This window comes from Athene cunicularia, assembly GCF_003259725.1.
Source record: "Athene cunicularia isolate RWA chromosome 5 unlocalized genomic scaffold, athCun1 chr5_part1, whole genome shotgun sequence".
In the NCBI taxonomy this organism is placed as follows: Eukaryota; Metazoa; Chordata; class Aves; order Strigiformes; family Strigidae; genus Athene; species Athene cunicularia.
Window position 1 is genome coordinate 41,386,691 of NW_020799101.1, and position 15,252 is coordinate 41,401,942.

The 15,252-nt window shown below is 37.9% G+C and overlaps 1 protein-coding gene across 2 annotated transcripts in view; it reads left to right on the top strand.

The window, feature by feature from the left end:
* Positions 1-6: 6 nt before the first annotated feature.
* Positions 7-15,252, top strand: part of INO80 (INO80 complex subunit) — a 68,885-nt gene continuing 53,639 nt past the window's right edge. The window contains exons 1-7 of one of the 2 annotated variants that reach the window (XM_026849079.1): positions 7-455; positions 7,495-7,680; positions 8,475-8,641; positions 8,739-8,806; positions 10,213-10,374; positions 12,129-12,249; positions 13,541-13,755. In XM_026849079.1, coding sequence (XP_026704880.1) covers positions 7,538-7,680; positions 8,475-8,641; positions 8,739-8,806; positions 10,213-10,374; positions 12,129-12,249; positions 13,541-13,755 — 876 coding nt within the window. In that variant the 5' untranslated portion in view covers positions 7-455; positions 7,495-7,537. The remainder of the gene's footprint in view (positions 456-7,494; positions 7,681-8,474; positions 8,642-8,738; positions 8,807-10,212; positions 10,375-12,128; positions 12,250-13,540; positions 13,756-15,252) is intronic. The other variant, XM_026849080.1, reaches the window with a different exon arrangement.

Genomic DNA, 15,252 nt, shown 5'->3' on the forward strand with positions numbered 1-15,252 from the left:
CCTCCCCGCCGGGGCCGGGTGTGGAGGTGTCAGGCTGCGGCCTGTAGCTGCCCCCGGCTGACAAGGGCAGGGCGGCGCGGGCAGCCCTCCGCGCCTCCCGGCCGCATGATGCAACGCTGCCCTTAACCCGCGGAGGCTTCTCCTCGGAGCAGGCTGCTGCTTCCTGGCAGCGCCTGGCTTGGCGAGGGCCGGGGCCCGTCCCAGCAGCGACCAGCATTCGCGGGGAGGGGTTGGCGTGCCCACCCGGTGTTCTCCTTGATGAAGAGTGTACATAAACCGTGGTTGAATGTTACGTTTGCACTGGTGTATACGTACGCTAGAAAATACCTCCTTAAAGTTGTGGCATAGTCTAATCCCGTTTCGCTGCAAATACATAGCCTAATAGAATTTCTGCTGTGAGTGGTATTATTTAACATTATCCCTTCTTTCTGTTACCCCGTTGCTGATCTTGTGTGGTAAGTTTCCCTCTCCACAGTGTTGTAGATGATAATAAATTCCTTTAGATTATTTTCTTCATTGTAGGAAGAAAATGGTGCAAGTCAAGTTCCTTTTTCCTAGTGAAATGTCTTTATGTTTGTTAATAGACTTTTAGTTTTCTTTCATGCGAACAACTGTGCTGTATGGATTTGTACAGCATATCTGATATGCCTGTGTGTGACCAACTGTCAACTCTTAATTTATATGAGTCGCAAATGGTATATTTGTATTGTCATTCCTTTAATGTGTGTGTAGAAGAGTACCTCATGGCATCAGAGGTCCATAAGATAGCGAGGGAAAAGTACAAGAAATAGGACTGTAGCTTTGAACCCTTTCCCAGTGTTTAAGGACATTTCCTGTAATTCTCTAGTCCATCTTTCACACATATATGGTTAAAGTTGCTTAAAATACTGTCTTGTGTTTCTTGATGGTTCAACTGAGCAAGTTTTGTTCCATTTGGGTATATCTTAATAAGCTGTAAATTCTGTCATAAGCCTGCTATTTGACAAGCTAAATTACATGCTAGGAGTTGTTTTAGATGGCAAGAAGAAAAGGGTCCTCTTAGAGCTTTCTTGGACATAGTTCCCTTTTCGTGGTCTGGGGTGGAGGGAGTAAAAACCAAACAAAGCCGAAAACATCCATGCAGTTTGTATTTTGTGTACACAGAGAGAAGGGGCGAAGCAGCAGTGGCGGTGTGTGAGGATAACAGTTGGCACTGTTTTGTAGAGTGGAGAGTATGGATGTGTCGTCAGAGGTGGCCATAAATACTGTTAACTGCCCTTTGGGACAAGACATACTCTAACTGAACAATTAAAGAGATTTGGTTTTCTGCTAGTTTAAACATGGAAGCAGAGCTGTGACATGCCGCTTTTGTGTTTGCTATGTTTTAAGGTGTTCTGGTTTTTACTTATGTACATGGTTGTAGGGCTGTATAGCTTTTTTTTTTTTTTTATTTCTCATAATAAATTAGGCCCTATCTGTGACTATTATTTCAGCAACTCGAAAATTTGGAGCCCTACTGGCTCTTCTTCTCTGTATTTATAAGCAATTAAAAGGTGGAACAAAGATCAATGAAATGCTGTCTCATTCCTTGGAAAACAATATGAAACCTTACCACAAAAGCAAAACAGTGAAGTAAATTACTGTATATAGGACAGTATCTAGTTTTAGCTAGATTTCATTACTCAGAAAAGTGGTCAGAATGGCTTCTTTTTAATTTCAAACTGAAATGATGTGAACTCATACTTCAGTTGTACATACCTGTCTTTTATTCAACTTGAGTGTAGTGGAGACTGAGGGCTTCAGGTTCATATGAAAATGCTCATATCTGCTTTTTAAAAAGCAATAATCTCTTATGTGTCAGTTATATTTAAGACAATGCCATAAAAAAGACTGTATGCAGATTATGTTTTGCTTTAAGACCTGGCATATAGTGTACTCTGGAAAATGGTTGTCAGTGTAACTAGACATTTATCAAAGCAAGCTAAAATTTGAGAGGGAGAAGAAGAGCATGTAATTCTTCTCCAAGCAAAATACCTCTTCAAGTTTTTTATGCCACCACAATTGTCTGTGTTGGAGATTATATGCTTATAAAGAAATCTGAAAAAAATCTACCTAACTGATACTACTGTACTAATGTAAGTTTTCCAAATACATTTTGACTTAATCTTTTGTGTGGATATGTATGTTTGTGTCAGGGGTTATTCTGAAGATGTTACTACAGGAAATTCTTACAGGATTCTGCTATTTTGATGAGAGTTGTAAGTCTCAATTGTAAATTTCTTCAGGAAAAAAAACTATTTTAAGTGTTCGTGTCACTTTGGCAAAGTCTCTCTTAATAAGTTGGTGTCAAAACTCAAAGCATGAAAAAAACATGTGTGGAAAAAACAGAAAAATGGTGAGGGGACTAAGATAGCATAGAAGGTTGTATTCTTGCTCCCAGTTTTTAATCCTACTTTATGGATAAAACTTTCACTGCTGTAAATAGAGATAGGAGGAACACATACTTTCTGTGTGTCAACTGGGATTTCAAGTTTTTGTCCCCTTGAATGTTTTGTCAGTGTGCTTACGCTGGTTGGATGGAGGAGAGGTAAAAAACTCTGCTTTTGTGGACTGAAACATTTGAACAATAAGTGTGCTCACTTGTCAGCTGTAACACTTCATATACATGCACTTACTGGGTGCAGGTGAGACTGTTTGAATTAGTTTTGCCTCCCTGATTTGCCTTGCGTTTGTCATGTGGATTAGCTGATGTGTTGTACCTTTTACTTCCATGGCAGCTTGTGTTTGTGTGCGTGCCCTCAGCTAGGAGTGTAGTTGTTACCATTATTTACTATGATGTTGGGCATAAAGAAAAGAAAAAGTAATCCTCTGGGCCTTGCCTGAGGTGTAGAGATGCCAGCAACTGAAGGGGGGAAAAAAAAGAAAAACAAGAAACTCCTGGAGGAAAAAGTACTATTTCAATACAGCCTCACAAAGCAAATTCTTTCTAGTTTGCAGCTAGGCACAAGTGCTGAACTGTGTGTTTGCCACTTACGGGGCTCCTGCTTTAGATTGGTATCGGTAGCAAAAACTTGTTGAACTTCATTCAGTAATAGCTAGTGGCTATTTGATTAAACTGGGAGAATTTACTTTGAAAGCTAAACTGCTTCATGAGAGTGGTGTTTTTGCTGTGTGGTTGGTGCGGGTCTGTGGGTATAAAACTTAGAGACCTTGTTGTAAAACATTACTCTCTGAGGACGTCCTTGGAGGATACTTCTCCAGTGCTGGGTGTTTACTTACTGACTAGACCTTGTAATGGGCAGACTTGAAAAAAGAGTGAGTGAAGAAACCCCACCCCTACATTAACATTGAACTAAGCAATGTGATTTCAAACAGGATAAGGAAGGCTTCTTCAGAACTGAACTTAGTCCTTTAAAAATATGTATGTGATTATGAAGGTTATTGGTATGAAGTGTGTGTGTGTGTGTATATATATTTATATATAAAACCCTCTAAGTTCAGATTCTGCTGGTGGTATTTTATGTGTGCTTTTAATAATTCAGAGGGCCACATCGTTCAATTAAATGGCTTCAGTGTGGGCTTCTGATTAAGTAAGAATGTTACAGGGTTTAAAGAGCCAGCCAGGCAGTACAGCAGCTATTTACTTCCAAATGCCAGTTTTCTAAACTGTTACAACTCTAGGGAAGATGAAGGGAGAAAGCAAATAACCACTGAATTTGATAGTGAAACAGCAAAAATTGGAGCATATCAGTAAGAAAGTCATGATGGCAGAAGGATTACTCAGTAGCATCCAGTCATTTTACCACCTGTAACACATGAGTATTTACCTAAATGTTATCATCAGTAAACATTTCAAAAATCTGTATTTCTGCAATATTCCTTAAACTGGGTAGGCAAAAGGATAGATTTGTTTCAAAAATAGCAAAAAGTGGAAAGAATGTAATCACCATGTAAATCCACTGAAGCAGTGTCTTGGATGATGTCTCGAACACTGTCTGTCACTGCTGTAGTGGATCAGGCTATTGTGTGCCTCTCGCTTGTTCTCCTCTGACCTCTGTATTCAAGTGGTTTTTGCCATTGGAAGTCTTTATTTGTTAAAACGTAAAGTGGGAACAAAAGAAAAAAGAAGTATCTGTCAATTAGCTTTCTGTATTATTACTTTGATCAGCAGAGAAGCGCTGTGTGACTTTTAACATATAAATAAATGAAAGGCTGAATTCAGTGGTTGAGCTCTTCTCTATTCAGTATGCCTGTGTAACACTTATTAAATTTGTTACATTTAAGAATATTGTTAAGCTCTCCTGTGTTTATTTGTTTATTCAGTAAGTGGGATGCAGACAAGTAACTGTCTGGAAGATGAGAGTAATTAACTTCATATGTACAGGAGCCTCATGGGACAACTGAAATAGGAAGACAAGCAAAAGCATGTGATTTTGTACAGGTGAAATGCAGAGTACTTATACTGTGTCAGCACAAGAAGAACTTTATTAAATGCAGAAATGTAAGGTTTCATGATCTGGAAAGTAATAGTTAAGAACATATACATCTGAAACAAGTACGGATGAGACAGGTACTTAGCCTGTACACAGGCTAAATGTACACGCTTTGCGAAGTGTACACAGCAAGGGCAATTAATGTATTAAACTACGGGATGAAACCTACTCTTCACAGTTACTGCAGTCATTGCACACAGAGGGTGTTATCACTTCCGTATTGGCCTGGGAACTCTGTGCAGTAGCAATGAGCCACTTCTGCGAAAATGTCATAGTTTTTCGAACTACTAAACACATCTGATAGCATCTTCTTTACATAGGGTCATATCTTACAAGTAAAGAAATAGTCTTCTGCTGAGTTCTCGTGAGTATGGAGCCAGATGAGCCCCCTTGCCTGTTGGGCAGAGGCACTGCTCCGGTCTGGTGGATCCACGTAGACCCGCACTTAGGCAGGTGTGTCTGGGCAGCTGGAAAAGCATCCAGTTACTCATTTTAGATCAGGAATACGATTGTGTTTGGTTTGCCTCTGGTCTGTTTGCTGTCCTGCAATTAAAAACTTGGCCTCAAATCGATCTTAATTCTTTCCCTTTTATTTTGTTGTTAAGCTTGTATAGTTTTGTGAGGGCAAGGCTCACTGGGGTGCAAAAGAGTACATTTGGTTTGTTACCTTCCTTGGAGGCGGTGAATCCTGATAGAGTCCTGTGTGCTTTGTGCCCATTGGAGCACATTTCTTTCCTGCAGTGTCTCGAGAACAGACTAAATGTTGAGTTTTGGGAAGGAGGTTTTCTACAAAGAGCAGACAGGTGCAAGATGCCTTGTGGTTGTGAGTAAAATCATTAAACGGTGGTTCCACATAACATTTTGGTTGGGAAAGTAAAATACCACCACGTTAATGTAACGCATGTTCTTGTTGATAGATACATTTTGAAATGGAGTGGTAAAAGGGATCACTGTACTTTTTCTGGCATGATACTAGGGACTGAATCTTACTCCTGTAGTATAGATCATTTTTATTGGTGATCTGAAGGAAAACCACTTTCACCTTCTTGGTGTCCTTTTCTGTCTCCTGAATGATTTAATTTCCTGAAGTTTCATGTTTCCTTTCATTCTCTAACCACTTTTACTTTCTTGGAAGACAGTTTTTGATTTTTAGGGTGTTTTTTTTTCAGATGGCTGTTAAGCAATATGATGTATGTAAATGAAAGTTTTTTTGAAAACTTGAAATTTAATGCCCTTATCATAGGGAAAGCTTTCAGGTTCCTTGTTCTGTCTGTTAACTTCTGCTGGAAATGGGTATTCGGTAACAGAGGTCAATCATTCCATTGCTGTAAGGTGTACGAAGATCTAGCATATATAAAGTTGAATGTAGATAGCTTCAGTCTAAAAATAATTTTTAAATTAGGCCTGTTATCCCATCTAATGATTTCTGGCATGTTGTTTATTGTGTATGGGTAAAGATGTTAATTCAAGGCTAGGTGTTCCTTAAGAAATAATAAAATTTGTTCTTGTTCAAGTACAGCCGTTAGTCTCAAGGTGATGATCACTTATAGTTTTTTGTAACTTCAGAAGTTCTGAATCTGTTCTGTAATTTTTGAGGGTAAAAGACTTAGAAAAAGTTAGCTCCTGGTTTTCGGAATGTATATGTGAAGAGAACAATCTGAAGACCAGATACTTAATCTGTGTTTTCACTTACATAAGCCTAAAACAATTCAGTCATTAATAATTTAATAATTGAACAAATATAAAATATGTTGCAGTAAATTAATGAGAAGCTTGCTTCAGGTTTTGTAGTATTTTTGAGAAGTGATAGAAACCATAGAATCCTTCAGCGAAACAGTTAGTCTAAGTCTTTTAAAAACTGTCTGGTTTTATTTTTGTCTTCCACCAGAAGCAAAAGCTTTACGCATTTATTTATCAGTAAGTATTATCATATTCAGGGTATTAACAACACTTCATACAGTGACAACTGTGGCTTTGGAAATAGTTTTAAATTATCTTTCTCATTATAATTATAACAATGATGGCATCTTTTATAATCGAAGAAAAACAGAATTCCAGTTGACAGAGGTATGACTGTTACAGCTGTTAGGACATCTTTTGTAGTTGAAGGAAAATAAAATGGCAGTTGACAGAACAATAAAATGTTTTGATAGCTTTGTTATTAAAGTACATATTAGGCAAATATTGGGGTTTTTTTTAAAGAATATAAAATATAAGAATTTAAAGAATATAAAGAAATAAAAATATTCTGATAATAAATTAAAATCAGGCAGGCTATTTTTACTAGTTGAAAAAATCAAGCTAGACTATACTTTAAATTTGTAAATATAAAAAGTATCTAGATTGCTAATTATGCGTTACTTTTTCTTCAATAAAGATAACGAATTTGAGAATGGAAGTGGTTTTGGTCAGGTGTTTGCAGCTTTTGTTTGTCAACAGATAATAGTATGTTCTGAGTGCTGTAAGAGTAGCATTGCTTTAAATGAAAAGTGTTACAGGTATTCTGTAGACTACAGGTGGGAACTGAGTGGGAAAACTAGAATATTTTCAGGAGTTCTTCCTTTTTGGACTAAGTTTATATAGATGATTCAACTTCAGAATGATAATTTAATTATTTCCATTCAAGTTTCATGATGCACAGCTGCCCTCTGTTCAGAGTTAAACCATGTTGTCTTTAGGGTTGAAATTACTTTAGATGTTCAGGGACTGGCTTCATTGTAGTTTGCATTTCTCTGTCACCACTTGGTTTATCATACTACGTCAGTGCAGTGCTCATGCCTATCAAACAGCATCCACCCAATCATAAAACAGAAAACCAAGCTATGGTAATATTGTGGTGTTTAGTGTGAATTTCTGTTTCTTTGTTTAATATGCTTATTAACTGCAGCCCAAGCTTTTTGCCCAGAACTGCCTCAGTTAAGTGTTCTGTGAACTAGTAACATTTGGTGTAGGGTGGAGATTTGCCTGCTCACCAACTTTGTTGCTTTCAGAGGTAGTGGTGACTGTTGTTTCTTTTTAACAGCTGTGTGTTCAGAGGCACCTGTGCATGAGGAGAAGTTTGTTCTATGGCCTCAGAGCTGGGTGCCAGGGAGGATGGCAGCTGCTCAGAGCTGGCAAAACCCCTTTATCTGCAATATCTGGAGAAAGCTCTGCAACTGGATCAGTTTCTACGACAGACATCTGCCATCTTTAACAGGAGTATATCCAGGTACCAAAACCTCTTCCATTTTCCCTTGAGAATGCCAAAAAAAGATGCATTTTTATTATGTTGTTCCCAGTCAACATCATATTAAGGATTTACTAGCAACTTACTCATTATAAACTGTTCTCTTCAGATTTTGGGCTGTGCTTCTCTTAGCTCACACTAATAATTCAGCGGGTACACACAAATTAGCATGATGCTTGAAAGGTCTGTTTTGTAGCAGAGTGGCCAAAACTTTTTTTGTCTGTAAAAAGTAGAATGAAGAAGCATAAGATGATTTTTTTCAGGGATATAGTCAGTAAATGAAATGCAAAGATTGTTGTCAGATGCAGAATTTATATATAAGTAAGGTGTAGCAATGAAGAGTGAGTCATCAAGGTACATTTCTGTCCAAAACCAATTTGCATTTACTTTCATCAGTGTTTTGGAATTGTAGAGTTACAGAACTGATAACTGTATGGTTAGTAGATAATACATATATTTGCAAGCATGTAGTAAGATCCACACAAGGTGTAGAAAATGTATATAGCTTGTACATGTACGGTAGTGCTGAGGCTGATAGTAATTTGCTTTAGTTTGACTTGATACTAGTTTCTTGCTTGGTTCATGCTTCTCAGATACCTGCTGAGGAGTTAACAGGAAAGTATTAACAGCAATATTTCTACTGTGTAAAATTACATCTAAAGCTGTCTCAATTCTCAAACATTTAGACAAATGACCACATGTAAGAAAATTGCATGGGCATCTCCTCTTCCGAATATTTTAATTTCACTGTCACTATATTATGTATCTTCTTGCAGCGATGAAAGTGAAGATGGATTGGATGACAATCCTTTGCTGCCTCAGTCTGGGGATCCCCTGATGCAAGTTAAGGAAGAACCTCCAAACTCTTTGCTTGGGGAGTCTTCTGGAGCAGGGAATTCTGGGATGCTGAACACGCATTCCCTGAATGGAGTACTGGAGCCAGGTAGGCATGTGCTAGGTTGAATCTCTGCTTTCTTTGGGAAAAGCTGAAAAAAGCATTATTTCTTGAGAGGTTGTTTTTTTTTTTTTCTTCTAAACAGAACCAAAGTCTGAAAAAGGGAGCATGTATAACTTTTCCAAACTGAAGAAGAGCAGAAAGTGGCTGAAGGTAAGAATATTGGAAAGAAATGCAGCTGTTATGAAGTTCCACTAGATACCCTGTAGATGGTGGTGAGTGATTCCATCTTGTCATCTGGCGTAGATCATGGTGTAGAAACATGGAGGGAAGTGGGTGGCCAGAAGAAAATAAGTTGAGCGCCAGTCAGTGCATTATCACAAATACAATTTCCAAATACACTGTTTACAGTAAATTTGTCACCTCAGTAGTCTGTTTAATTTTACTTTACATGTACTACCGAAAGCTCAGAAAGCTAGACTATGTGTTTTAAGTGCTGCCCAAAATAATGTGATACAATTTGATTGATACAAAATCTTACACTGAAAAAGAGATGTAAGGTGATACAGGGATGTGGTAATATCTTGTGTTGCTGAAAAGAGGGCTCCAGATGAATCCTTCAGTCTTGTTCTATATTGGCTTGTTGTTTGCTGCACTTTTCTTTTGAGGTAACTTGAGCTAGTGTCCCTTGCGAAGAAGAAAAGAAATGGGTTTTTTGGGGGATTTTCTTTTTTGCATTAAGAAAAAACACTTAGCAAAGGGAGAAAAAAAAAACATTCTACAGAGGCTTCTCATCTTGGAAATGGAAAGAAGGAAGAGTATGTGATAGTTGATAATGAATATTATATTAGACTTTGGGTAGAACAAAGTAGAATTTTGCATCTTTCATTTTAATGTAGCAAAATGGACAAGTAGTTGTTTCAGTTTTGGTGAGCAGCAGAATTTTAGTTAAATTTCACAATTAGTATACATTCAGAAACTTGAAGTAATCTTAGTACACTGTCCAAATTAAAATGATGTATTATGAAATATATTAAATGGACATTTGGGTCTTAGCTGAAAATTTGTGTCCAAGATGAGCCCATTACAAGGTCCAAATGAGGATGGAAGGAGAGAGTGGAATGGTGGCTTTATGCCATCTTTGCATTTTTATTGTACTGTAGCTTTCTCTACTTAGTAAAAGCATGTTGCCAAGAGGTCAGACGAGCCCAACCTGCTGCAGCTGATGCAAGTGGAAGTGGTAGAATAGCAGGATGAACTATAAATGGGATAGGAAAGCACCTGCAACCATACATCACAGAATTCCCCTGATGGTATCCTGGATTTTCTCACTGCTGGATTCCAAAATGACTTAACTATCACCAAACTAACAGAAAACTACCTCCTCCCAAATCAGAAAGTGTTTATGGCATTCAGTGCTACACAGCACTGTACCTCAGGAAACTTGTTTTCCATTTGAGGAGTTTCAGATGGAAGACACTTTGTAAATGCTAAGTATTGTAGTTGGGCCAGCCCCACAGTCCTTTAATAGGTAAAGGTTAAAGAGTGCTTTGAGCAAATTAGCAATTCAGTATAGGGACTTGAGATTGTTAAATGAGTTTCCATTTTTTCTTGTTAAGAGTATCCTTCTGAGTGATGACTCCAGTGACACAGATTCGCCAAGTGATGAGGATGGAGAAGAGGAAGAAGAATTTTCTCTTTCAAGGGAGGAACTTCACAATATGCTGCGATTACACAAATATAAGAAGCTGCATCAAAGTAAATATAGCAAAGACAAAGAGGTAAAAATCCAGAGTTTTTACATCACTGTAATTTTTATTCTTTCTTTTAACTCTCTAATTTTAACTGCTCTTACATTTTTATCAAAAACCATAATATTTTGTGGACTCAAAAATATTCTACTGTTTGGTAGACTTAGAACAATCTAACATCGGTTTCAGACAAGGGTTACATAATTACATTCAGACTGAAAAGCTGTTGATGTGTAATGTTGAGAATCTGTCAATAATTTATGTAGTTGGTACTGGCACATGTGTTATATATGGCTTCCACGACACTGTCCCAGTCATTAGAGCAACTATAGGGTGCTAAGAGTGCAAGATTTGGGTAATATATATGAAAAATAAAGTGCTGTGGATTAAATTCTAATACAGGCAGTAGCTGCTGTTCAAGACTAAAACTGTATATTTAAACCTAAAGCAGTATATTTGCATCATCATTGAGGTGACAAGTAATAAGATGATGTTTACTTCTTGAAAGTTCCTAGTTTTCTTTCTTGTCGTTTTCTGTCATTCTTTGGATTTTTACTTGACTTCCTTTTTTTTCTTTCTTACCTTTCTTTTTTATTTTTGATTTTCTTCTAATCTCTTTTTTTCCTTCTCATAAGAAAATAGTCTGCCACATTTCTGCATTTTTCTTAATGTTAGACCAAATTCAATGACTGTTTTGATTCTGCTAATAATATATTTCTTCAAATTGTAAGGGATTTTGAAGAAATTTTCATTGCTGTTTTGAATTGTACCAGAAAATAGTCTCAGATGAAGGAAGTCATCCTATTCTGCTATCAGAGCATGGGTCTGAAACTAAAATTTTTCTTCTTGTTTCATATGCTTTTGAAATTTCTCCAGAAGAGTGAAGAAATATTTTCACACCCAGGTCTTTGCTTCTGTTCACTTCTTTCCTTTGTTTACTTGTTAGGTTCTAAACTGAGATTCTGTTAGCTTCTTGAAATATTACATAACTACACAAATATTCATGCACCCAATTTTTACACAGGTCATAACTAGTTAGAATTTAGACAAATATTTATTTTCAGACTAGTAAGAAATAATATCCAGTGGAAATAACCAGGGTTCTTACCTTTCAGAAATCTTTTATTAACTTATTAGTGTGCATAGGTTTTAAATAGTTGATTTCTGCCCTGTACTATCTTTAATTTGCCTGTTTATACATAATCTGTATATAGTTCTTTAATATTTCATTGGAATAATGCTTGGAATGTACTGACATTTTTGATAATTTGGGGAAAAAGTGCTGAGGCCGCTCTATTTTTACTTGAGAACCTGAATGTTCCAAGTTGTTTGTCCTTGTAGAAATCTTTTAAATGCCTTTTATCTAAACCCATCCTTTTACATCCTTTGGAATGATACGATAAAACATGCGTGTAATTTGGGAATGCAAGCAAAACAAATAGGAGGTCTGTAATTGGACCACTTCATGTAAAGCGCTGTCTGTCTGGGCAGCACCCCTATGGAAAAGATAGAGCAGTGTGTTTTGAAACTGTAAGCTTCGCTGCCTGCTCTTCCCATCTTACTTAACTGGGTGGGCTTGGCTCCCTGGGTAGAACTTGGAGGCCACCTCTGGGAGCAGTGGTTTCACTTTGGACACTATGATCCTTGATAACTATGCTAAATATGGAGAAGTGCATGTTTTTTGATCTCTTACTTATGATCAAGATCTGAACTTGTTTACCTGCTATCTGTGTTACCTGCTCTCTCTGTTTTCTTGTACCTGTGCTCATTTGTGTCCACTCCAGTTGCAGCAGTATCAGTACTACAGTGCAGGACTGCTGTCTACACATGATCCTTACTACGAGCAGCAGCGCCACCTGCTAGGGCCCAAGAAAAAGAAGTTTAAAGAAGAGAAAAAATTAAAAGGTAAAGTCACTTGCCTTGTGTTTTTAAACGGCTGCTGTTATTAAACTTCTTTCCTGCATTATTTCCTTTGAATAAACATAAATGTTCAGAACTTTTGGGTTTTGCATGGAAATAGCCAGTTCTGTCAAAGAAAAAAATCTTCAGAAAATATTGCGTTTTATCTTCTGGCTTCTAGAAAGCTAGAGTGAAAAAAAAGGAGTGTGAATTGAGAGTTCGTGGCTTTAGATTTTCTTTGCGGACCTCTGAATCTAGAAGTTAAGAGTTATGCAGTAAGTACCTTATAGCTTTAATAGTTGCTTCAGAATCCACAAATACCGTTGCGTATCATGGTCCATTTACTCGGAGTTTCTTGAAAACATGGTAGTTCCTTGAAAAATCTAAGAACTTATCTGGTACCTGCTGCACTTATTCCTGCATATGTAATTGTAGTGAACAAGAAATGATAGGGAGTGAAAATGTTTTCTGGAAATTAGAGTGCACTCAGAATTGATGTCCAATGTGAGTTAAAATAGAATTACTTCTGTAACCTCTCAGCTGGAGTTTCTCAGATACATGTTTGCCAGGAAGTACAGTTTCCTTTCTTGATTGAGCTGGCAGCAGCTGTAAATCTGTAAGGAAGCAGGAAGAGAAGTGTATGAACTGTCAGCATAAGGTGAATTCTCTCTAGTGCAAGTATTTAAGTTTGAGCTGTGCTTTAAGGGGGCTATTTTGGGCTTCCTTCCTTCCTTCCTATCTTTCTGCAAGTTCCTTTAACAGTGTATTTTTTTCTCCACTAATCTTGCAGCATCCATGATTTTGTGTACTCGCAAAGAATATTTTTAATATCTGATATGAGTGTCAGTTTCCTCTGAAAGCTGGTATCTGTAATACATGATAATATGCCAATCTTTTTCAGCTGCTGAGAAGTTTGATTTGAGACTTATCCTACCAAATGCTAATGTAGTTACCTTTAAATGTCTTACCTTTACATGTCTTTAAGTAGATTTTTACCAAAGAGCAACAAACATCACACCAAGTCCCAGACATTATAATTCCGAAGACATGTTTCCCTGGGTGGAAAAATTAAAAATTAAATTAAAAATTAAAAAATTTAAATTAAATAGGAAAATATTTATGTTATAAAGTAATGAGGGAATATCTAAAATGATAAACAGGTGGTACCAGAACTGACTTTTTTGTTTGTTCCACACATAAATTGACTAGGATATTTTACTCAGGAAAGATACCTGACTAAATGTATCCCAAAAATAAAAAAAATAAATTTACTTTTATTATCATTGTTGCCATGCAGGCAAGTTGAAAAAAGTAAAGAAAAAGAGGAGACGGGATGAAGAACTCTCTTCAGAGGAGTCACCACGATGCCACCATCACCAGACCAAAGTTTTTGCCAAGTTTTCTCATGACACACCACCACCTGGGTCCAAGAAAAAGCATTTGACTATTGAGCAACTTAATGCACGTCGGCGGAAAGTGTGGCTTAGCATTGTTAAAAAGGAGTTGCCAAAGGTGAGCTTGGTTAATAGCACTGGATCTATGATGACAGCAAGAAAGTGAAATAGAAAATTAACTTGGTGGGGAGTTGACACTTGACAGAACATAGTGAAATAAGACTTTTCTGGTGGTCATTAACAACCAAACTGATATTATCAGAGAGGGACCTGGGGTGTTGATTGACAGCTAGCTGAACAGGAGCCAGCAGTGTGCCCAGGTGGCCAAGAAGGCCAATGGCATCCTGGCTTGTGTCAGCAATAGCGTGGCCAGCAGGGACAGGGAAGGGATCTGACCCCTGTACTCGGCACTGGGGAGGCCACACCTCAATTCCTGTGTTCAGTTTTGGGCCCCTCACTCCAAAAAGGCCATTGAATGACTCGAGCGTGTCCAGAGAAGGGCAGCGGAGCTGGTGCAGGGTCTGGAGCACAGGTCATACAGGGAGCGGCTGAGGGAACTGGGGGGGTTTAGTCTGGAGAAGAGGAGGCTGAGGGGAGACCTCATCACCCTCTACAGCTCCCTGAAAGGAGGGTGCAGAGAGCTGGGGATGAGCCTCTTTAACCAATAACAAGCGATAGGACAAGAGCTAATGGCCTCAAGTTGCACCAGGGCAGGTTTAGACTGGATATTAGGAAGCATTTCTTTACAGAACGGGTTGTTGGGCGTTGTAATGGGCTGCTCAGGGAGGCGGTAGGGTCCCCGTTCCTGGAGAGGTTTAAGAGTCGGGTCGACATAGTACTGAGAGATCTGGTGTAGTTGGGAACTGTCAGTGTTAGGTTAATGGTTGGACAAGATGATCTTCAAGGTCTTTTACAACCTAGATGATTCTGTAATATTCTGTAATCTGTAAGTAAAGTGTGGGTTGAATTTCTTAACACCAGTGGTATCTAAGTGGATCGGTGCAGTGCTTTGCCGCAGTTTTCATTTGGCTATCCCACCCTTTTCTATGAATAGTACAGTAAACTCTAGCAGATACTCCTTCCAATCTACAGGATAACAATGTAGAGCAAACCAGTATCTAGGTTTTACATAAAGTTCAGGAAATGAGTGTTTCAATTATGGTAGCATGTATGTTTTTTGAAACATATTTCAGAAACTCTCTGGGGAAGCATGTTTGTATCATATAGAACGTTTGAAATAGGCAGCTGGGTTCACTGTCGCTAGTTTTCTGAGATGTGATCAGAGTGGACCTTGCAATCTGCTTCATGGAGTTCACAGTTAAGAGGTTTTGAATTCTAGGCAGTTCAATATGAGTGATGGCTGTATCATCCTTTATAAGCTTAAAAGCCAGGCAAAGAGTATGTGCAGTGTGATAAAAACTGTTTTGATCACATAAAGAACAAGATCTACATTAATTCTTAATATTTTTGGGAAGCAGTGGAAATTTTTGTTGTTTACTTCAGTGATAATAGTGGGATAGGAGAACCCTGCTTTGTGATAGTAGTAATGACGAAACAATCATGAAAAAGGAGTTGATTTATATGCTTCCTTCGGGAGTTGGAATACATTTGTGTA